General features: G+C 41.2%; 1 protein-coding gene across 1 annotated transcript in view; it reads left to right on the forward strand.

The window, feature by feature from the left end:
* Window positions 1–560: 560 nt before the first annotated feature.
* The window catches only part of ZZEF1 (zinc finger, ZZ-type with EF-hand domain 1), a gene marked incomplete at its 5' end in the record, with an annotated part of 50907 nt that continues 28011 nt past the window's right edge, over window positions 561–23456 (forward strand). The window contains 26 exons of the mRNA XM_010133442.1: window positions 561–705; window positions 1756–1950; window positions 2807–2978; window positions 3292–3491; window positions 4549–4759; window positions 6163–6279; window positions 6497–6675; window positions 7638–7736; window positions 8759–8850; window positions 9579–9727; window positions 10258–10369; window positions 11563–11778; window positions 12339–12439; window positions 12786–12955; window positions 13727–13860; window positions 14157–14227; window positions 14655–14769; window positions 15372–15531; window positions 16468–16589; window positions 16676–16786; window positions 17444–17610; window positions 18232–18313; window positions 18939–19140; window positions 20297–20445; window positions 21091–21331; window positions 22816–22895. Coding sequence (XP_010131744.1) covers window positions 561–705; window positions 1756–1950; window positions 2807–2978; window positions 3292–3491; window positions 4549–4759; window positions 6163–6279; window positions 6497–6675; window positions 7638–7736; window positions 8759–8850; window positions 9579–9727; window positions 10258–10369; window positions 11563–11778; window positions 12339–12439; window positions 12786–12955; window positions 13727–13860; window positions 14157–14227; window positions 14655–14769; window positions 15372–15531; window positions 16468–16589; window positions 16676–16786; window positions 17444–17610; window positions 18232–18313; window positions 18939–19140; window positions 20297–20445; window positions 21091–21331; window positions 22816–22895 — 3792 coding nt within the window. The remainder of the gene's footprint in view (window positions 706–1755; window positions 1951–2806; window positions 2979–3291; window positions 3492–4548; window positions 4760–6162; window positions 6280–6496; window positions 6676–7637; window positions 7737–8758; window positions 8851–9578; window positions 9728–10257; window positions 10370–11562; window positions 11779–12338; window positions 12440–12785; window positions 12956–13726; window positions 13861–14156; window positions 14228–14654; window positions 14770–15371; window positions 15532–16467; window positions 16590–16675; window positions 16787–17443; window positions 17611–18231; window positions 18314–18938; window positions 19141–20296; window positions 20446–21090; window positions 21332–22815; window positions 22896–23456) is intronic.

Consider the following 23456-nt stretch of genomic DNA (forward strand, 5'->3'; position numbering starts at 1 on the left):
AGTTTTTCTACCTCTCTCCACTGTTGTCACAAATACTTTGACAAACTATGTTAAACTGGTGTTTTGTGTAGGAGAACAGTATAGGAAGGAAATACACATTGAATAATATTCTGGGTCCGAGGACAGTTTCTTAAAGTACTAAAAACCTGAAAGAAATCAAGCGGGTGCAGAGTGGGCGAAGGGGGCAGTAACAAGTGTGATACGGCTTTGAGAACTAACTCCCTCGTTAATGGAAGAGCTTTGCAGGGCTCTGTGCGAGCACCTTCTGCATGGTCTCAGATGTCGCTGGATGGATTCCCTGTTACAGGAGATGTGCTGTCTCTAAGCCCAAACTACAGCTGACTTACAGGAAGGCAGTGCAAATGTCTTAAACCTGCTCCAGGCTGCACATCTCCCGCTGGGCCGTTTCCTCTTGTCGTCAATTCAGTCCTGCAGAAAATGGAGTCTTTGGGGTGTTGTAATGTTTACTGCTACGGTTTCTGTGGAATACCTTGAGCTCCCGCTTGAAGTAAATATGCTGAAATAAATTTTCTTTTTTTTTTTTTTTTGTTCCTCTTCAGGCCTTTGCACAATTTGATGCTGAAGGAGATGGCACTGTAGATGTGGAGAATATGCTGGAGGCTCTCAAGAATTCCAGTGGAGCTAATCTGCAGGGGGAGCTTAGCCATGTCATCAGGCAGCTGCAAGCATGTTCACTAGTTCCAGGTATCAGAACAGAGTGACAAAACAAATGGTTTCCTGAGTCCTGCCCTGCATCAGGACTGCTGCTTCAATAACTTGCCTTAATAGTGTTGCTTGTCCTAATCTTACCAAAACCACACTCCAGCTCGTTCTCCCTGGAATAAAACAAGTGAAGTTGCTGTCAGTGAAAAATTATGTATAATTACATCCAGCTCAGTTAGACAAATAACCATCATTTTCTTCTCTGTGTGACTGGGGAGCTTCTTGTCTCGTGTGGTTTATCTCCCAGACAGAAGACAGTTCCTTGTGGCATTTTGGTGAGCGTGGAGCTAGTCCAGTACCTGAGGAGTAAATCCTCCTTGAGTCTGCTTTGGCTGACACGTCCTACGCTTTATTATGATTATACTGTTACTTAGCATTTGAAACCCTGCTCAAACATGGTTCACATCTTAGAGCATATAGTTTGGAGAGTTCCAGGTTCCAGAGTTTGATTTCTGGGGTAAATATCAGTTACTGACTTTCCTTCCAAGCTTTTGATGAGAAGCAGCTAAAGACAATTTGCCTCGGAGGATCAGAACAGAAGTGTTAGAATTGGCTGATAGATTGGCTGATAGTCAGAACAGAGTCGTTATGGGGTGGTGTTCTAGACATCTCAGCACACTGTGACTCAAATTCCTTATGGAGCTGGTGAAAGCGTTAGACACCTCTAGGAACAATCGACAGTGCCAAAGGTAGCTCAGGGTGAGCGATGTGAGCTCTTCAGGCAGCAGCCGGTTCACTTAGATATTGAGGGGTTTGGAACTTCTGGGACAGCAAAATAAGCATAAGAACTAAGATTTTTTTGTTGTTTTTTGTAACTGTCTTGAACCCCTTCCGGCATTTCCAGTAACTGGCAAAAATACTTGCCTGCACCTTTCACAGTCCTGCTGTGAGGTCTGCAAACTCGAGCTGTAGCTCCAATATTGGCTCCCACACTTCATTTGGATTTACCTAGTAATGAGATGTAAAGGGCGAAAATGATGACTTGCTCAAGTTGGATGTTTCAACGAAGATAGAAATAATGTCTCTTTCTAGGTTTTATTGATATATTTTCTGAATCGAAAGAGCGTCTTAGTCTTCATGCTTCGATGATACTGAGATTCTTGCACCGGAATCGGATTTCCAGTACTGCCATCCCTTACCCAGTGCTGGAGTACTTCAACAATATCTGCACTATGCGTTCGTCTGTGATGAAGGATTCTTTAGATCGACTTCTCCTGAAAGAGAGAGGTATGGCATAGCTTGCTTTTTCTTCAGGAAGGCCGAGTAACCATAGCTTAATAAAACAGATAAAACAAAGCTTTCTTCACGCTCTAATCTTCAACAGGCATGACTTTTTCTGGAGCTGATCTGTGGTGGGTTTGTTGGTTTTCTGAGGCACATAAATGGATTTCCTACCTACCCAGCAATCTGAGGAACACACCGAGGTGTTCTTCATCTTTCTCCTGACCTGAGTCAGAGTGATGCTTACTAACTTGTGATATTCCTTATTCATTCAAGTGTCTCTACTAGTTGCTAGAAACTTAGTTTCCTTCTGAAGGTGAATGTTCTCTGAAGTTGACTGTTCAGTATTAAAAAATAATGTATTGTTTTGGGGTGGAGATAGTGAACCATCTACTCTCTGTCAGAGTCTGGTGGTCTCCCTAGAGGAATGGCTCCTTTTCTTCACAGCTTCACTTGTTATTTTCAGATCTCTGCTCTTGTGTTGAAATAGATTGAGTTACTTGGGGACACATTCTGCTTTGTCCCTTCCCTAGAATAGCTGAATTGAGGATTTCTCCATCATATTTTACTATTTCCTCTTATCTGTTTGTATTTTGGTGTAATAATAACAATCAAGCACTGATTAGGCCAGTAATGAAAGAAGATAAAGGCTATTGAACCCCAGGCAAGGTAGGTGTTTCCATACTGCAAGTGGTAGACCGAGATTATTGCATTTAATCTGAAAAAAAACTTTGCTGTCTTCTAGTTCCTGTCAGAAACAGTTCTTCAGGAGCTGTGTTCTGTGCTAACAAGTTAATTTATATGAGGTGATTATTATAAAGGGCAAAAGAAAGGTGTTACGAGAGATTTCTTTTCTTTGCAGAATACCCCAGTGACTTGAATGGGAATCAGGAGTCGGACAAGCTGAAGTCTGTCACCAAGTGCTATACTCACATAGAAACCTCATCCAATTCCGCGGATATCGACAAGATGACGAACGGCGAAACGACGTCCTTCTGGCAGTCGGATGGGAGTGCTCGCTCCCACTGGATCCGGTGAGCCACACGCTCAGCTGAGCGCTGGGGCTGTGAGGTCTGCAGCCGGTGGGGTGTTGTGGTGGGCTGACCCTGGCTGGTTCCAGGTGCCCACCAAAGCCGCTCTGTCACTGCCCTCCTCAGCAGGGCAGGGGAGAGGAAACAGAGCGAAAGGCTCCTGGGTCGAAATAAGGACAGGGTGGTGAGGCCTGTGAGGTCATTTCCAGTGGATTTATTTGTGTCTGTAGAAGTGGAAACTGAGTGATGCTTTACTGAAAATGAAGTGCTTGACTTACCCGCTCTTTGCAAGAACTGCTTTATCTTTGCTTTGCAGTTTAAAGATGAAGCCAGATGTGGTTTTGAGACACCTGTCCATTGCGGTGGCAGCCAATGACCAGAGTTACATGCCACAGCAGGTGACGGTGGCAGTGGGAAGGAATGCCAGCAGTCTCCAGGAGGTCCGAGATGTTCACATTCCGAGCAATATCACTGGCTACGTAACACTGTTGGAAAACGCTAACATTAGTCAGATGTGTGAGTCAATAAAGATACCATTGGTATATTGTTTTGCTGCTTTTTTGAAGGTGAAAGGTTGGGTAGATCATAAAATGGTGTGTTGAAATGTTTGTCATTAGAAATGAAACTTTTGACCTTGTCCTTGAGTCAGAGAAATTAATTGTATTTTAATTTCCAGCCTGTGAGAGAATCTTCTGAATCTTTCTCATAGCATCTGTCTGTAACTCAGGCTAAGGGTTGAAGAGCTGGAACGACTAAAGATGCACTTGTACCCTCTCAATTTGAAGACACTGGGCCACTTTAAACCAACATAGTGAAAGCCTGTGTTGGGTGATACTATCTAGCAAAAAATCTGCCTCTGAGCGACTATTTTTTCTTCTTTTTTTTTTTTTTTTTGGTAGCCAAATCTGAAGTTGGTCAGATGATTTTTGTAAAGCAGGTTTTATGCTGAGGGTTTTTACGTACTGTTATTTTTAAGTCTGGTAGATCTGTGGGTGCTATATTGCAGCCAATCAGGGGAAAGATGCGCCTTCCTAAGATGGTTTCTGCAACTTCAGAAATTTTATCTCGTCATTCTTTTCACTAAGCTGAACTTTCACTGCCCCAGAAGTGGGTAGCAAGGGCGCAGTTCCTCGGGAGTGACTGGGACAATGTGAGCTGTGCAAAATGGTCAGGAACTTAATGGGAAAATTTTTATGTAACTTAAAACTCTGCTTTTAGACCTTACCCTTTACTCCTGTCTTCTCCCCTACCGCTCCCTAGACACTTCCTGTGTATGTAGGCAAAGACGTACTGGTGAAACCATCTGTAATAATCTATATTCCATTTTGAGGGTCTTTTACTGGTCTTTTCCCAGTGGGCAATACGTAAAACACCACAGAGGCCATTCAAAGGCTGTCACAGGGTGCGTGGTGAAGACGCACATGTGTGTAGTTGTCTGTATGTGGGAGTTACCTGTCTACTGCTGTTTTTCTAAGAGGTTTTGCAGTAATTATTGTTTTGAATATCTGGAGTCTTCTAGATCAATTTCAGCAGAAGAAATGGGGGAAAAAAGTTCTATTTTGTGTTTTGACAGATGTACAGATAAACATCAAGCGTTGCCTTAGTGATGGGTGTGACACCAGAATCCACGGGCTCAGGGCCATTGGGTATCAAAGAGTGAAGAAGGTGGGCGTCTCTGTGTGCGATGCCTCCGCTATCTGGTACTGGTCCTTGCTGACCTCTCTGGTGACAGCTTCCATGGAAACAAACCCAGCATTCGTTCACACTATTTTGCAAAATACTCAGTAAGTACCAAACTTCCATGGCGTGTGTTACTTTGGCTTTAGTAAACTAATCTCTTGTGTAACTGGTTTCCACTCCCTCCATTAAGGTGTTTAAGCCTCTTTTCAGCTGTCACACTGTTTAAATTCTGATATTTCTCCTTCATCTGTTTGCACTGGAACAAGTATAATTCTCCTGCTGTCTAATCCAGTTGTTAAGTTAGGATTGAACAGACACTGAAAAATACATTTTTTTTTACCTATTCTTTGACTTGTAATAATTTTGAGAAGCCTAAAATTAATTAATTTTCTTTGGTAATTGATTATAAATACTGGACACCTTCCCCTTATGAATGGAACTTAATTTAGCTTAATTTTCATCATATTTTTGCTTGTGTAGTGCCTTACATGGGGATGCAGTCAGGCGTATAGGGTGTCTCAGTGCAGATGTCCGCTCGTGGCGATCGGCCGTTTTCTGTGTTTGAGTGCCAAACGCTTCTGCTCGATGACTTGAAGGATTGGAATCCTAATAGCATCACTCCACACCCACATCAGCGTTTATAGAGCTTAGTTAGCACGATGCCACCACTTACGAGCTCTGCCATCATGAGGTTAATGAATACTGCAGGCTAAAGTCCGTTAAGCCTGTCCTTAATTTGTGTCATCTATGAACCCTCTGTAAGGTTCAGATAACTTTATACACGCTCGCATCTGAGGAAGGTGCATAGTTCCAAGCTGTACTAGACCTGAGTTTTGCTCCAGTTTAGGTATTTATTAGAAGTGTAATCTGGATCCTGAGATGATAAAGCCTAAACAAGTTGTGAAGGGGAAGTCTTGAATAAAAATATATATTCAGGATTTACAAACCCAGTCTTTGGAATTATAAAAAACCCTGAAACTTTAGTATTGGATAGAATGACTTTGAAGCTGCTTATGAATTCCTGTGTTCAGGGGTTGTTGCATTATCTTAGGAAATCAAACGAAGATTCTCCTCTGAGCTAACAGGTTTCTCTCTTAGTTTCTGTAGTTGTTCTGAAGGAATTTAAAAGCAGTTTTCCCTTTATTAGTGGGCTCTTACTCCATTCTAGACCTATTTAAAATGAAGCATTACTTGGACACTAAGCTGTTTCTAATGCTGTCAAGAGATTTAATTCAAAACTCTGTGATTTATTTGCCTCATTAAATCTGAGGTGATGAGGCTGCAGTTCCAGATCACCTGGCAGTCACTGAACTTTCCCTGCCTAGAATTCAATACTGTTCTTACCCTCCAACCAGATCCTGTGTGTAAATAGATTTTCTGCATTCAGAATCTACTGTAGAGACCTCTCATAAAAAGGATGAAGATCCAAATGCCTCATTAATTTTAGAGGGCTCTTTTCTCTGATTCCGTCTGGTTTTCTGACGTTCTGTTCTGTCCCTTTTACTAGGAAGGCCCTGCAGCACATGCCGCCTCTGTCTCTGACAGCGGGCTCTACAGATTTTTCAAGCTTCTTATCTCCAAATGTTCTGGAAGAAGTTGATAGCTTCCTCATAAGAATAACAAGGTGAGATTGTGTTGATGTAGTGGAGATTGTTTAGCAGAATTTGTGCAGCAAACGTACCTTGTTTTTACTCCCCTGCTCTTCTTTTAGTCTTGAAAAATTCAAAGACATTAAGAAACAGGCACCTCTAGATTTTTTTCCATGTGAGCATTATTTGTCGTTATTTAAAAACAAAGCGTCCTGAGTTTTCTTTTCATGCTGTTTGTTCTTCTGTCCCCAGTTGTTGTACTACTCCAGAGGTTGAACTTACACTCTTGGCCTTTGCCTTAGCCAGAGGGAGTGTCGCTAAAGTGCTGAGTTCCCTTTGTACCATCACTGATCATCTGGACACTCCATACAAGGCTTCATCCCTTATCACTTCCATGGCAACAGTTAGACAGAACCTGCTCTATAAATACGGTAAACGAATCGTTGTTGGATCTTTACTGTCTGTGCTTTCGACAATGTGCAGCTTTGAGTGGTTTTACCTGTACTTCTGCTGGGGTTTAAAATTATACAAGACTTTTAAATTATTGTCACCAAGAAGGTGCAGCCTGTGAAGCTGAGTGTCCCTGAAAATTGATGATTAGATCAGCTTCCTCTGATTGAGGAATCGAACCCAGGGGCGTCTCCTGAGGGACTGAAGATGAACTTTATATGTAGTGGCCCCTATACCCAGTGTTTGTATTGTGTAAAAGGCAAATGAGATCAAGGGGTTTTATTCTTCCAGTAACACACTTTTTTGTCTGTTTACCCGCAGTACATGGTCTCCCTTAGAGAGACGAGCACAGATTTAAGATGTGTCTTAAATGTAACATCATTAGCAGCTACTTACAGATCTTTTATAGATGAATCTGAGTATGTCCTAAGCGTAGAGCTGTGCGTGGTCTGACATCAGGCAGCAAGATTTTGCTGTATCCAGTGTTCTTGTGTGATGAATCATTAGGCTCTTATGAAGAAATTTTCCCTCCGTTTGCCTTTTAGTATATTTATGTCAGGATTTCTTGGCTCACACCAAAGTATACATGAATTATTTCTTAACTGTAGTATCAGTGTTTAGTTTCAAAAGTTTTGAAAATTGCTTCTCCCAGAGTAGCTGCTGCTTTTTGCAAGATGAGAGTGTTGTTTGGTGTGTTTGAATTCAAAAGTGTGCACACAGTTGTTAGGATTATCATTGTCCTGTCTGTATCTAAAACCTGAGCTCTTTTAGATGAATGTATCTCTTACCATCCAGTTTCTTTCCCCATTTTTTGTCTGACAATGTTAAAGGTCTCACAGTGCTGTTTTTTCTTTTTCTTTTGTTTTCTGTGTGAGGAACTTAAAACTGGAAAATAGAATTTTGGATTTATGTATGTGATAAACCTGTTGATTTTCTTACGTAGGAAAACCATTACGACTAACTTTGCAAGCATGCGATGTGAAGGGAAAAGAAGATAAATCAGGGCCTGAAAACCTCCTCATAGAGCCATGGACTGGGGATGGTAAGAACCTGGGCTTAAAATCCAGAATATCCCACTGGACACAAAGGCTGTTTCAAGCCGTGGTGCTGGAGCGGGTGTATTTGGTACTACTCCACGCTTTTATAATATGGAAGATGTATAATGAAAAAAACCAAACAAAAACCTAACCAAAACAACATGTAAATTCTGTGTTACCACAAGGTGAATTGCTCAGGGGCTGGTTTATTGCCAGGTCAAACCAAACCAAGAAAAGACTGGATTTTGGGGAAAATTATTGATATTCTCTGTGGAAGTGAGCAATGAGCTGTCACAAAGAAAATTATACTAGAGCACGTTTTGTGGGTGAAGTCATGAATAATTCACTGCTCATTTCCCAAATGTTGGTGGAGAGTGATGGTAGAAATCATTGAAACTTTCACTGACTGCATGTGACTTAATTTTCCTTTAAAGCCTGTCTTTGGTAACGCAATGTTTTTATTCAGTGGATGCAACCTGAAGGAAGAGATTTGTGCTTCTTGCCCCCCTTTTTAAGTGAAATACCACCTAAAAAAATCTTCTTTTGCAAAATCACGTGTAGTCTTGTGCCATGAAAGCTGAGATGATAGAACATTGGGCACATTCCAAATGCTTTTTTTACCCCTCCTTTTGCTCGTGTTCGTTGTTTGAGTTTCTTTGGGGATTTTGTGGATTGTCTCCCCATGTTCCATGGTCGCAGTCTGAGGAGTGGGGAGTCAGAGCAGAGAGCAGAGCCATAAGGCAAAGCAGCATTTGGGAGTTACTGGTGAACTTCAGTGGGGAAACACTCTTGAGATAGCTGTAGCTAGACCCGGGCTGCAGACCTGTGTGTGCTCCGTGGGGTAGTAACAGGACTCAATCTTTTAACTGGTCTTTTTCTCCTCTACTGGGAAGCATTTCCTGATGAGCGTTTCACGGGAAAAGCACAGGGGTTTTGTTTCCCCCCTGTACCCACAATGCCAGTATTCTCTCCCAAACGGCTTGCGCTCTAGTCCTCCGACCTCATCCCGTTCCCTCTGCTGCTTTAGGTTTTCTCACTGAAACTGGGAAGACCAGAGCAAGTATCATTCTTTCTACTGGAACTGAATCTTCATTTCAAGTGACACAGATTAGAATAAAGGTAGGTAGTTCCTCTGCTTTTTTCCCTAATGGCAGAGTTGAATTGGAATTCTTTGGGGTATGAACTGAAATTTTAAATCATTCATGCAATGGTGTTATTCTGGGGTGTTACTTTTATGTAAGTCACGGGAACTGTGGGGAATGGAGGTCTGAGTTGCTTCAGGATACCACAAGCATATAGTCATAACATTTATTTTCTATTTCTTTTGTTGGTATCTTGTAATACATCCGAGCCAGTGAACCTTCGGTATATGGTTGTCTTCGAAGAATATGGACTTATTTGTAGGATTATGTATCTTATACATAAAATAATTTTTCAGCTCTTTGAATAGCAGATTTCAAGATATATAGCGAGTTCAGAAGAAATGTAAGGTCTTTCAAACTCCTTCTGGAGACACCAGTGTAATTTGAACACTTGGTGCGATTTTATCTAGTTTGGAAGCAAGATCTGGTTATCAGGACAAAACTTCAGTGAGATTTCTGCAGCTGAATTTATTTATTTAAGGCCCAAACAGTAGTTTAATTATCATATATGAGATCCTGGTTCAGTGAGTTACAATTTTTCATAACATTTCTCTAAATGTGATTAATATTCTTTAGGTAAAAAGCACGATTCCAGAGATCAGTATCATCAGTATTTAGTTGCTTTGCATAACTGTTTTGTTTCTGTGAAAGCAACACCTTTTATTGTCAGCTTTTTAAGGCATTGCTGTGGATTCGTTCTTCTAGGTCCGAAGAGGTGCCATTGGGGCCCAGTGTGGGCTGGTGTTCGCTTATAACAGCGCTTCGGAAAAGTTCCACGCGGAGGAACACTTCAAAAGGTTTGAGAGCTATGACAGATGGAAGCTGCGGGAATTCAAACAGTTTTTAAAAAACAGGTATGGGTGGACTTTTCATAATGATTATGTGGAAATAAATGTTACATGTTATCTTTTTGCAATGCCGCTCAGACTACTGAGATTTGTTCCAAATGACTTAAAAAATATCATTTAATTGTAACTTGCTTGATTGGAATGAGCCTCAGTTCACTGTGTTTGAGGAAATGGGTATATAGCTGTTGTTGCAGCCTCTTGATGTAAAGCCTTGTTTAAAAACGGATGTAATAAACCTTGAGGTGCAGATCACTGGTAACAGACAATTTATAGGAAGGTCATGCGTTAATTAGCCTTTAAATTACTTTTCCAGAACTGTTGCTTAGGAGCAGTGTAAGGTTAGGGACCATGACTAAAAAGACTTCCTTAATTTTCTTACCTTTTATGTGTTGGAGTTTGGGTATGTGACATTCCTGTCATCTCTCTCTCATCTTTATAACCATAACATGCAAAAACTGTTTTGGTGGCATATCATCAGCTTTGCAGTTTCTTTAAACCTTTTCTTTACCAAGTTCGTTCCATTCTTTCATGTGTAGAAGCAGCTGTTCCTGTGATGATTTGGGAGATGATGATCCTATTGGCTGGTTTGAAGTGGAAGAAGAATGGGATGAAGTTGATGTCAAAATGCAGCAGTGCAGGATTTCCCAAGTAAGAAACCATGAAAATCCTTTGCCCCATGCGGTGAGCAGAGGCTCGTCTCTGCGCTCTGTTGTAATGCCGTTGCAATAATCTTCTCTTTTATGTGCAAGGAGAACTCCTCTGGGTAGAGGTCAAAACCAATTAAATTGTAGTTAAAAGGATGGTTTGACTTTTGTCCTCTGAGTTTTATTCTTTTTCTCTGTATATACCCATATATAACTGTAGTTGAATGATGCTTCAGGATCCAATTCAGTGCTATATCAGGTGGTAATGCAGAGACTACTGGGTTTCTCACGAGGGAATATTTCTGTAAAGGATGACACATTTGTTGCTTTATTCTAATATGTAGAAGAATGAACTACTGCACAGTTACAGCATTTATTTCATCAGAGTCAGGTTCCTCAGCCGTTGTTCTAAGGGACAATTACTAAGCAGTTCCACCAGTTAGGTTAATTTCCTTGAGGAATGTGGGACTTTTCTGTCTCAAGAGTGGCAGGGTATGGGTTTGATTTGTAGTGCTTAAGTAGGGAACTCTGCTTGTCAGACCCTGCAGTTGTCTTGTTTCTGCGGTCAGCAGAAGTTCTCCAGTCCTTTTCTGTGCCGTGGAAATTAGCAGAAGTGATGGCATGGCTAATAGTCAACTGGGAATTTTCCTCAAACCGCTGCTGCTTGCAAAGACGTTCTGCTGTTGTGTGGGTAACCCCTAGTCCCCGGGACTTACCAGCCTGCAGTTACCAAGTGCATTTGGATGGCAGGACTTGCTGTTCCTTTCAGCTTTGTGTTCTGTACTACACTGTGGACAGATTGCATTGAAAAATGTTTTAAATATTAGGTATTGATCCTCTGCTTGCTTTTAAATGCAGCTAATAATTTTTTAACTTGCAAAAATGCTGTAACTGTAGAGCCAAAGGAGCAGAGGGTGCAGAATGAATGGGTCTGGTAATGAATTAACAAACTCTGCAGATGCTTGCAGAGGTCACAGAACCATCACTGTGACTTCTTTGGGTGTGCGGAGACTTCAAGCTTAAGCTGAATTTCAGGCTCAATGCTTTAAACTTCCGGAGGTGATTGACAGGGAATAAGACTTGTCCCCCATCCCAACCCCCCTGCAGTTTCCTTGCAGATGTGCACTCGTGTTTAAAAAGCCAGATTCACACTAGCTTTTAAATCCAAATCTTTGTGCTGTTTTTATATCCTTCTAGTACTTGATGATAAAGTTCCTGTGCACAAGACAAGAGACAGCAGAACGGCTCGGTGTTCAAGGCCTGCACGTTCTTGGCTATCTTCGTCCTGTGCGAGACGAGCCCAATAGGAGCATGAACTGCTTGCAGTGCAAGAAAACCAATGACGATACCGTTTGTGGCACCACTCTTCTCCTGAAGACGCTTCATTTCATCCAGCAGCTGGCCCATGACCTGGTATTTTTACTACTTAGTATTTTAAGCAGATGTTTACTGAGCTAAAAGTAATAAGGCTGTGCTGATGGTAACTGGGAATGGATAGAGAAAAGTCTTGGTAGGTGAATGGATAGAGAAGAGTCTCAGTACTAGGTACCAGCAACTGATGTCTGGCAGCATGGTGCACCTTGCTTTTGAGGATACGTGTCAAAATGGTGTCTGGCTCATCCAGTGTGGTCGTCTGAGCCTCTTCAGCTGCAGTCCTCAACCATGGCCGGTCTTATTTCGGCTATGTGCTGCTTCTGGCTGGAGCAGAGTTAATGTTCTTCACAGGAACTGGTATGGGGCTGTGTTTTGTGTTTGTGCTGATAACACAGAGATGTTTTAGTTGCTGCTGAGCAGAGCTTACACAGAGTCAAGGCATCTTCTCCTCATACTGCCCCAGCAGCGAGAATTCATGTTAGCTCAAATTTGCAGGAAACTAGACAGCTTTGAGCCCAGTGCTCAGGGATTTACTTCTTATAAATTGTGTCCTGTATAGAGTTAATTTTCCAATCCTGCATTTTCCTTGCTTTTTAAAGGCTCAACAGAAGGAGAGTGGATTAAAATACAAGTCATTTTTAGATTTCACAGGCCTTGATTTGCAGCTGTTCTGGAATTTTTACAACAAACTTCACCAAAAGTAAGTCCCTTCTGACTGTGTGGCGAAGCACTGATCTGTGTGTGTATGTATAAATAAAGTCTGCTTAGCTTAGTTACAGCAGTTTCTTCTTCCTAAACTACATCATTTACATAAATTACATTTTCCTACTGCTGCCATATGGGGTTTGAACTCTAACGTTATGTAGAATCTTGAGATGTAGATTAATTTAGCTGGTAGCTCTACTTTTTTTTGGCTGTGTGCTCTCTACTCAGTGTTTTTTATCTGTCTGAGGTAGTGACTTCCATAGCACTATCTATTTGGTGCAAAAAAAAAAAAAAAACTTTTTCTCTAGTTTTGCTTTTGTTTGTTTGATGATTTCTTGTAGCCCAAGGGAAGAATGTATTCTTGCTCAAACACTGCTATTGCAGCTTCTGCAGAGCTGCTTCCCTGCACTGACTGAAGACAATAAAACGGCTAAACCTCAAGAAACTCCTCAGAGCAAAACATCTGGTCACACAGAAGCTGCAGAAGAGCTTTATAGACATTTGTGTGAAGGTAGTTTATGTTGAATATATTAACTGTTCCATCTGTTCTGGCTTATAAGTGTGTTAAAATAGTTACAATTTGGGAAAAGAGAATTATTCCTAGAGGCCCGATCAGCTACTCTTTCTTCACGTCATCATGTGCTAATTAGTGACGCTTTGCTTAACCCTATGAAGTGGTTTTATAGACTTTCTAACAACGTGAGGTCTGGACACAGCTGCAATAGAAAACTTCTTTTGAATGTGTTGGCTGTGTGAACCAGCAGGAAATGGGATCCTTTAACTATGCTGGTACTGGGGTTCCTTTATTTCTGCTGTTTCATGGAATGTAACTGATCTTACAAGGAGCCTGCAAGGTTTACAGGAACACAGGGAAGATTCTGGAGCCAGGGAAGAGAATGGGAATTATACATTGGGTTTCTTCAGAAGTAGGATGGCATGCTTTCCATTCAGGAGTAGTTTTTTTGTTAGCTACCTAACAGTCTCCTGAAAAGCAAGCTAGAGATAAATTGGCCTATATAGAATCTGTCACATCTTGAACACTTCATTAGCTTTGTCACTTGTCAAGTCTTAATGTTTCTAGAATTAATTTACTCGAAGAATAAATATATTCTCAGAAAAATCTTTCTTGCTGCAAGTAAAGAAGTTTCCTCTTGTTTTCGGTGTGTATAATGGGCTTGCAAGGGCTTGAAATTATGCAAAATAACACGTGTAATTCAGTTATGACTCTAACATATTAGATGAGGTATTGATTTGAACTTGTGTTTCCGTTTTGTATGAACAGTCGTGGATATGGGGGACAGTACCTTCATGCCAATGAAAATGCTGAAGGAGGAAGTGAAGAACACCTTACTCAGTGGAGCAGCAATCTTTTTCCCAGACAGACAGACCAGGAGACACCAGCTCTTCACCATGATGGTAATCCGTTAAATGAGAAACTGATTGGTTTGTACCTGCTTGCTTTATGCAGGAGAGAGGACAAATTTGAGTCCTTGTTGTCAAACAATGTATGCTTTGTCCCATTAAAGTAAAAACTTTTTTTCTTTGCCTCTTTTTACCCTCCCCCTTCTTCTCTCTGCAGCTCTTCCAAAGAAAGAGGAGCTAACCCTGCCTTCCTTACCAAAAATGAATAGTAGAGCGCAGACATTAGAATTCTTTCTCACAGACGAGGGAAACAGAACATAACATAAAAATAAATCTTTTTCCTTTTCTAGAAAAACATCACAGAGCAGGAACATAAGCAATCTGTTCATCTTGCCTTCAGATCCTTGTGTACCCACTTCAGGTAAGGGGGCCTGACACTGAAAATAATTTTCTGATACCCCACATCCATTAACGAGTTCATATTTAATCCTGTTTAAAAGTGTTATTCTCCTAGAAGATAATTCTCCTAAATTGTCAACAGACTTCTCTGTAGAAAGGAGAATACTACCACTTAACCTGTTTGTTAACCGAATAGCTCTGTAAAACATTGACTGTAGCTGGTATTGAAATCACAGTACATTGATCTTAGGCTTCTCCTAGGCTGTCTTCCAATTTTAAGTGATGCTTGGTATTGATTTCAGCAGTCTGGAGTCATTAGAACCCCAACCTTTGACTTTCAGAGTACCTATGCAGTAGGATCTCTGTAGATTTGCCACAGGCATAACTAAATTTGTGTTTGGGGACTGTGCTACTTGCTGTTGGTTAGTAAGAAGATCTTTGGTTTGTAGTGATCAAGATCCAGGTGGGCTCCTGTTATTACCAGAGAAAGGAGTTTCTGCAAATTTTGACATAAGCGAGGTGCTGTCAGTCATGGATACGCTTCTGCTGGTGGCGGCAAGAGAGGTAACTGTCTGCGCTCTTCCTCTTCCTACCTCTTGGCTGGGATTTTCATATGCGTCCGAACACGAGCTGCATGCCCGAGATGTATACTGGAGAACAAGCTTTCCTGTCCTTCGGGATAAAGCTAGTCGTGGCTATAAAGGCTGAAGGATTCGATTTTCCAACCAATCGAAGTGTTTTTCTTTAAGGATTAACATTTCATTTAGTAGCGTAAGTAAGGTACAGGATGAGGTATTTTGCCATAACGTTGAAAAGACTTTATGGCACCCTGTCAACACTAGGAAACAGAATTCATCATGCCATATTGAGAGGTTAGAACTGATCATGCCACTAAGGGACGTGTACATGCAGGAGGGTCATTTACATCTGCAGAAAAAAATGCGCTGAGAACATTGGGTGACTCATGTGTAGCTATTCCTCCTAAAATTGTGGTTTATCAAAACAAAACACATCCGTGGCTTCATGGTGTTACATGCTGCTTGTCAGCTGCATTTAACCTTTTCTGTGGAGTGAGTGGGATGATCGTGTCCCTCACAGTTTTCTTAGTACATTCTCTGTGTCGTTCTGCACCAGGATATCCCTTTGTTATGTTCTTTGTTTTTCAGTGTGAAATGATGATGCTGGATGTTGCACAACAGGAGAGTGGAACAGTCTTGTCTTCCTTATTCTGGTCTGTTCAAGGTAGCCTCCTCTCATGGTGCTACCTGCAACTTAAGGGTAGCGATAACTCAGCCAAGGATCTTGCAGTAGAAATACTTAAAAACTGTAAGTGCTGGGATTGAATATAGAGTTAAGTGTGTGTAATACAGGAATTGGAAATGTAATTTTGCAAATTGCAGTGTAATAAGAGTTCACCAGTGGTTGCCTGAGGCACACTCAGAACTGTCACAGCATCGCTCATCTCTCTAGGAAGGAATTTCTAGGCATATTGAACAACTTGGAATTTTAGCTGTAACGATAATTTGATGGGAGACTCTTCAGAATACATTTCAGAAAGCTTTGGGGGCCGATTGCTAAAAACAAAACCCAACAACAAGCAGTTACAGACTTTCATTTGAACATTTTTGTTTCCTTAAATGTTCCTTATTGTGATAAGCTCCTGTGTGCTGATATGAATTTTCACAGATGTTTGTGATAGCGAGAAGAGGGGAACCCACGTACGAGGCTGGGCACTCCTAAGGGGTGTTTTGCTGCGGTAGTTTGGGGGTGGGGTGGGGTTTTTTATGCAACAGCTCTGGGCTGTTATTTGGGCCAAGTACTTCATGGAGGTGTAATTTTATGTAAAATTACTTCATATTTATGTTGTTTGTGTATGAATTTGTTGTGTTCTTGTCTTATATTTAAAAATAGAGTGAGGCTGTCACTAAAAATTACTCGCCTTGCTTGTTACTGGAGCTGCATTTCTTGGTTGTGTAGGGAGGCTACTGGATACACCGAGACTGTCGAAATAGTATTGGAGTGTTCGATTAAATTACTCTTTTTTTTTTGTGTTATTGTTAATAAGCATGACTTGATTCTGCAATAGAAGTATCACAGAAAACTTCTCTGAACTGTTTTCACTCGAGTGTCAGTGTCTTGAGGCAGCAGGTGCCTTTCCTGCTCTCTGTCGTCTTGTGCACATCACCAAGCACTTGTGTTTGATAAAGCAGGTTGTGGTAGCAAATCCTTAAGGTGGCTATTAAGGGTTTTTTTTCTCTTTAGATGTGGGCCAGTTCCTGTCAAATATCAGAACGATTTTGCAGTCACTTTTATCTCAATATAGTGGCAAAACAATAGTAGAAAAAATAAGTAACTCTGTCTTTGCTATGGCAACTCGTCAGCTGGTAAGTGCCGGTGGGGATTTTGCCCTATTCCCGGGAAGCATGGCTGTGGGTAGCTGCGGTTTCATGAGCTCCGTGTTTTCTCCTAGGTCATCTTCTTGTTGGATTTTTGCACTTTAGACATTCCATACTGTACTCTGCTACAGGGATTCAGCACTTTGATAGAACCACTGAAAAGACTTTGTAGTGATCCTCACAAGGTAACTAAAGATACAGGCACTATTCAGTATGGCGAAAATAAGCAAAATTTCAAGATACAGAAAATTGAGGTAATTCTATTGGTGAGCATTTGAAAGGAGCTGGAAAGCTTCTGAAAGCATGGGATGTGTGATTAAATATTGAGTGAAGAACTAGAAATATATCTGTACTGATGTGGAAGATGGGCAAAGTGACCGGAAAGTACAACTGGAATGCAAAGCCTAGAAGGTAGATGGAAGGAGGGATTCTGAGGATGAGGAGAAATTAAAAATAGTATGTGCTTAACGTTTTTAGTTTCATTGTTTGCAGTGTGTGTCTGTAGCGTAGATTTTTCAACCTGCATTAGTCTTCTGGACTCTCTTTTTGTTAGCATTTTAGACACTTTTGGGGTGAGACTCTCTCCTCCCCCCGTTGACTAGATGAATTTTCCTTTAGAAGCGCTTTCTTGATTATCCCTTCTTCGACTATCACCAACCGTGATTATCAAGCAAGTCTTTGTAACTAGTTTAAGTGTAAATCAATGCTGTAGCCTTTGAAATGCCACTTTGTATGTACATCTGGCAACTTGAAGGACAGTATAGACACAAAAATCTAATGTGTTGGGTTTTTTTTAAATGCTTTGCATTTGTATCTCAAAAATACATTTTTTCATTCTACAGATGGAGATGGAAAGCTGGCAGCAAGAACAGCCTGTAGTATTGCGAACGTGGACAATGGAATCACCTCATAACTATGAAAATAATTGCCATGAGGTCTCAGTCTTCCTGTGCCATGGGGCAACTTACTTTGAGGTGGAATTTGATGAAAAATGTGAAACTGAAAGGAGGTAATTGAATCTTAGCTAGAGATTAGATTCCAGTACCTATTCGCAGCGGGGCTGTCTGTGTTTCAACGTGCAAGGAATACTTCTGGCACTCCAAGCCTGTCGCTTCAATTTCTTCATTGTCCTGCATAGCATATGTGTATTTTGAATGACTTCTGCTGAAAGCCACGTCTGGCAAATGTACAGACACACTGTTCACGTGAATTTTGCTTCCTTTGGCCTTGATCTGTAGTATCTGATTTGTAATATTGCTGTGTCCACGCTGTTTGTGCTTGTGCCATTTATTTTGACCTCTTCAGGCAAAACTGTTGGTTGGTTTCTCTTGGGAACTTACCAGGCTACTGCTTAGTTAAGGCATATGCCAGATGTTAAAATTAGCAGCCATTCCCAGTTCTGAAGGGTTGGGACCGTTCTGCGGGAAAGCAGGTCTGGGACTGTTGCTGGGACTGTTGCATTGAAACATGCAGTAAATTCCTCAGCAGTCACGTTGAAGCAATGCAGGCGTGGTTCAGAAAGATGTGACGGGGTACACCGCCACCCAGCACTTGTCAAAATCCAGAAGCAAACATTTTCCCCCCAAACTTGAAGAGTGACTTTGGAAGTAATGAATTGCCATTTTCACAGGTATGATTACCTGGAGTTTACTGATGCCAGAGGTGCAAAAACTCGTTACGATACAAAGGTTGGCACTGAGAAGTGGCCTAAGGTGAGCACCTTTACAATTCTGAACTGAGCAATATATCCACTCTTAGGAAATTCTTACGAATCTTCTGTAAAACCTGTTGGCTAAAAGGACACCTGCTCCCGTGTGTGTGTGGTGATGCCATCTCAAAGGCAGGGGGCAGGAGGTGAGGAAGAAATTATGTAAATAAGAGGAGTGAATGAGTAAGGAATCCCTCTGTGTTGTATTATCGAAGGAGCGGTCAGTCAAAGTGAAAAGCAATAATCATGTTTAACTGCCAGTAACTGCCTGGGTAAAACTTACTGGTTGATGCTCTGCCATCGTAATTCCTTACCTCATGAGACAAGTGTAGTGCTTCCTGCGGCTACCCTGTTTCTTCACCGACACCTACCTGAATAGGGTGCTTCTCTGATGCTTTATGGCTCTAAATTCTAAAGCTCACTCGTTTATGGAATTTTGCATTAAGCTATTGAATAGAACTTTTATCTGCTTAGTATTGCGGGTGTCTTATTCAGACGGTGGGGGAAGTTGCATCTGTTATAGACAGAACATAGTACTGAAAAATCACAGTTGCTGAAGGAAATTCATTACCCTGAAACGTCTTCCTGTCATGTACATTTGGCAAAATGACTGTTTTGTTGCTCTGTAGAAAGTGACCTTTAAGGCTGGCCCACGGCTGCAGTTTCTCTTTCACTCTGACAGCAGTAATAATGAGTGGGGCTACAAGTTTTCCGTCACTGCTTACGGCCTACCAGATGTTGCCGTTTCTTGGGGCTTGGATTTACAGCTTCTTGTATCCCGGTTGATGGGGCGCTTGGCTTCCCGAAGCATGGCGCTGAAATCGCTGCGAGGTGAGTGCGTTTAATAGCTGCGGAGGTCGTGATGCTGTGTAAAGAGGAGGTACAAGGACCTCGTGTTTTGAATCCCCCGTGGAAATGCAGTTCTTGTGTCTCGCTGTCATGGCTGAGGAGGGAAGACCTGCTGTGCTGCAGCTTAACGACGTGTGGTCGTTGCGCTGTACCCGCCTTTTGGGGCAAGCTTGGCCGCTGTTCTGCGGGACTGCTCTGAGAACGTCACAGGGATCTCTCTGGTTTCTCTAATATTCTGAAGCCAGCGTTAGGAAGAGATGGGCACCTGGAAGTAATCATTACTAAGCTGAATTACATTTATGAAGTAATCGGAGAGATTGCCCAATCTTCATTCCTTTTTTTTTTAATTGTACTGTGATCCACCCCGTATTGGTGGTGTGAATATGGAGGCAGCAAACCAAAAAAAATACAGAGCTTAGAACGCCATTTAAAAAGTTATAAGCATTTGGAATTGATTTAAATTTGAATTCAGAAATTAAGTTTGGCTAATTCCAAAAGTTAAGTACACTTACGGTTTGGTCACTGAACGTAAATAACATACAAAATATGAGATGGGTGCTATGAGGAAAAAAGTTGTTCAGTCTTTAATTGCAAAAGCAGAACACTTCTGTCTAGCTTCCTAAACCTGAATTCATTCACCACTTTGGAGAAATTGAACAAGGTTATAGAGGCCTTGCTGCCATCAGGTGGTCAGTACTGCTCTTGGAAAATTAGGCAGGTACCTGTGAATTTAGGGAGCTGATTGAAGTGTTCTTATCATAGAGTGTTGTCTTCCTTTCTTAATGTGAGCAGCTTACATGTAGCAAATTATTATGTCTTTAGTAGGCAAAAAAGCTTTTAAACTGGGGAATTTCTATGGTTGTAAGTACAGCAAAAAAGTTTATTTTAAAGTCTTTCCGTAATGTAACATATTGGACCGTACAATAAGATACTGATGCTGTCATTAAAGAAAGGGTACTCCAGTCTTCTGCACCACATTAGAGAAACAGAAGTTAGAGAATGTTGTTAAATTGCTTGTTCAGTCAATTTGTGCTGCTTTTTTTCCCTCCTGGATATTTAACATTTATTATTTTTACTAATCTGTAAAAACAATCAAAAATATTTAGCATCTGAAGTGTCTGTTCTGAATTTCTTGCAGAACTAGGTAGTGAAGCAGACTTGCCTCCTCTGAAAGTAACAGCAGTTCTTAATTCTCCTCTGTGGAAACCTGTCTTCAGGCATCAGATGTGTCCTGAGGCACTCGTGGGAGCCAGGCAGAGCAGCAGCCTGCAGCAAGCGAAAAAAGAGGTACTTACCCCGTGGCTTCTGATTCATGGCCGTGAGCTCCCTGCAGCAAACAGGGTTCATTCAGACTTGATTGCAGAATCACAGAATCATCTGGTTGGAAGAGGCCTTTAAGCTTGTTGAGTCCAACCGTTCCCCCTGCCCTGCCAGGGGCCCTAACCCGTGTCCCTCAGTGCCACATCTGCTTGGCTGTTAAACACTTCCAGGGATGGGGACTGCACCTCCTCCCTGGGCAGCCTGTTCCAGTGCTTCACAACCCTCTGTGTAAAGAAGTTTTTCCTGATACCCAACCTAAATTTCCCCTGACACAACTTTCCTCTTGTCCTGTTGATTAGTTGACCTGTCCTTGAGCATACGCTGTTGTGTTAAAGTTGTCATCGCTTGTGGTGTTTAATTTGAATATCAAGGGGGAAAGAAACTGTTTTGCTGTGCCCTTCCTTAGTTTCTATTTTCATAGAGTTGTAGCATGGTGGGGAGGGACCTTCAAAGACCGTCTAATTCACCCCGCTGCCTTGGGCAGGCTCGTCTTTCCTTAGATCAGGTTCCTGCACTACTGTAGATGCGCTGTGAGGTGACCTTGTTGTAGAAATGAGCTGCAATAATTTTTCAGATAATGTGAAAGTAAATGTTTTCTCATGTTTTTTCCAGGCTAGGAGCTCTCTCCAAGATGACTGCCGTAACTTTCTTATCGACTTTGCAAAATCAGATCCTGCCCAGGACTTCAGTGGGCAAAAATCTGAACTTTTCAAAGGACTTACACAGGCATGTAAAAAACAGACCCCAAAGACAGATATAGTTGCTGGTTCTACTGTTGATCAAGCTGTGAACTCAACATTTGCTGCTTTGGTGTATCTCACTCCAGATTTATATGAGAAGCTTCAAAAATATGGTAACTTTAATATTAGACTATCTTAATAATGAAGACTTAAAGTTTGTAAAACACTGTGTTATAGTCTGCTTTATAAACCCTGAAAATGCAGTTTAGTGAGACCATTTTTAAATACAGCTTCTGTATAAAGCAGTCATCATTTAGGTAGGCTGGGTAAGGCTTATCTCCAGGGTATTTATTTGTTACAATTACATGCTTTTATCTGAAGAGCTCTGACAAAGATTTCTCACCATCCTAAGCTACTGACTAAGCCTTATAAGGCCATGCCCAAGGAGAGTAGTGATGTCCTCGGGTGGTTTAATTAAGAACAAAGAGGTTCTTAAATCATTTTCCACTCTCATTGTATCTTTTCTAAAAAGCCAGCACCAACCTACAAATGTTTGTCAGTGCTGGATGTGGAGGAGGTGTGAATAACCTCCCAAAACGTTCCCCCTCTCTCTCTCTCTCTCTCTCTCTGTATATATTAATAAAAGGGAATGTTTTGCTTTTGTATAATATCCATTGTGTTATGATTTATGTTTTTCACTAGTTAAATGAACATCTTTTTAACTTATACCATCATTCCATTAAGCTTATTGATATGTTTGAGGTATTGGATAAGAAGGTGTTACTTGGTTTTGAAGGGTTTCGTTTCAGGCTTTTGCTTCCTGTCACAATTTTGGGGCTAAACATCTTACATTTTGAGCTGTGAATTATGGCTAAAAATGTCTGACACAAAGACTGACTTGATGACTAAAGTGGTTATTGCCTTTAGTCTTTTTGTCTATGTCTGACAGTTGATCTAATTTTCTGAGTAAGAGTGAAAGCTGTGGTAGCTCAGGAAAATATTGAGTGGATAACATATCCATCCTATTTTTATGTTAATAGCTTCATCTGTTGGTTTTTCTGGGGCCTGTGTTCATTTATGCCATGTGAAGTGTGTACAATTGATGCTGAAAAGAAAGGAAAAAAAATTCTTAAAATGTGAGCATGGGAGAGGGAAGACCCTGAATAGGAATGTCTTCTACTCCATAGTCATTGTCAGGCCAGCTTTGGTGGAAACAGTTTTGTCAGATCTTTATTTTTTGTGAATTGACCCATTGCAGAAATCCGTAGCATAAAACAAAAGGGGAGGAACAATAACCATGTATATCTGTAGAGCTCTCGGTTAATACTAAACATTTCTTGAGGATCCTGTACCAGATTACATTAGTTATATTTGCAGTATAGGGAGAGGTTTTTGTTTTTCATGACTGCAGGCATCAATTTTGGGAAGAGATGAGAAAGATCTTAATAATTTAACTGCACATAACTACCAAGGTGCAGTTTATGTGTTTAAGACGTATGAAAGCTGGCAGGTTTCATTCCCTGTTTTTCTTACAGGCATAATTCCAAACATTGACTAAGAGATGAAGGGGAGGCTCTAGCATAACTGTAGTTAAGTAGTCAAGTTGTGTGAAAATGGAGCTGTAAATAAACAGGGCTCTTCTTTCTCTCATTTCCAGTCAACAGTGGAGGGAAGGTGCCTCTGAGTGATGAGTTTGCACAAGTGTATTCCCTGGCTGACTCAATTAGAATATGGATGGTAAGATCACCCAGGAGGGTATCGTCAATCTCCTTTACCTTGCACTGGAGCCCTGGTTTCCTTCAGTGACTCCAGGTCACCGTTTTCACTTAGGAAGGACATACATTCATTTCTAAACTCTGAACATTTAAATGCATTCTTACACTCCCCTCCTTCCCTCAGCCCTTGATGTGTTGTCATGAACACATAGGACTGAATTTGACTCCAAATCAGTTAATCTTGTGTTATTTTTCACCAAGAATATGTGTCGTTAATTAGGAAGATTCTTATGTAGCAGTTGGAGTTCTTTAGATGTCTAGCACAAGAAATCTGTCCTAAACATCATTCTTACAGCAATGGAGTGCTAACAGAAAAGGAAATAATTGCTTCTTTGGCAAGCCAGTAACTGGCTTCAGTTCAGAGTAATGAATTTGCATGTAATTTTCTTTGAAACATAAGCCTTATGTCAAGAGCTGGTGTCTTCAGCTCACAACCTGCTGAGAGGCGTCTGTGTCATCACCTGCAGCTGCAGAGAGCCAGAATTCACTGAGATTTCACTGGTCTGCAGGAGATCCTAAATGT

This window comes from Buceros rhinoceros, unplaced genomic scaffold (genome assembly GCF_000710305.1).
Source record: "Buceros rhinoceros silvestris isolate BGI_N320 unplaced genomic scaffold, ASM71030v1 scaffold20213, whole genome shotgun sequence".
NCBI classification, from domain to species: Eukaryota; Metazoa; Chordata; class Aves; order Bucerotiformes; family Bucerotidae; genus Buceros; species Buceros rhinoceros.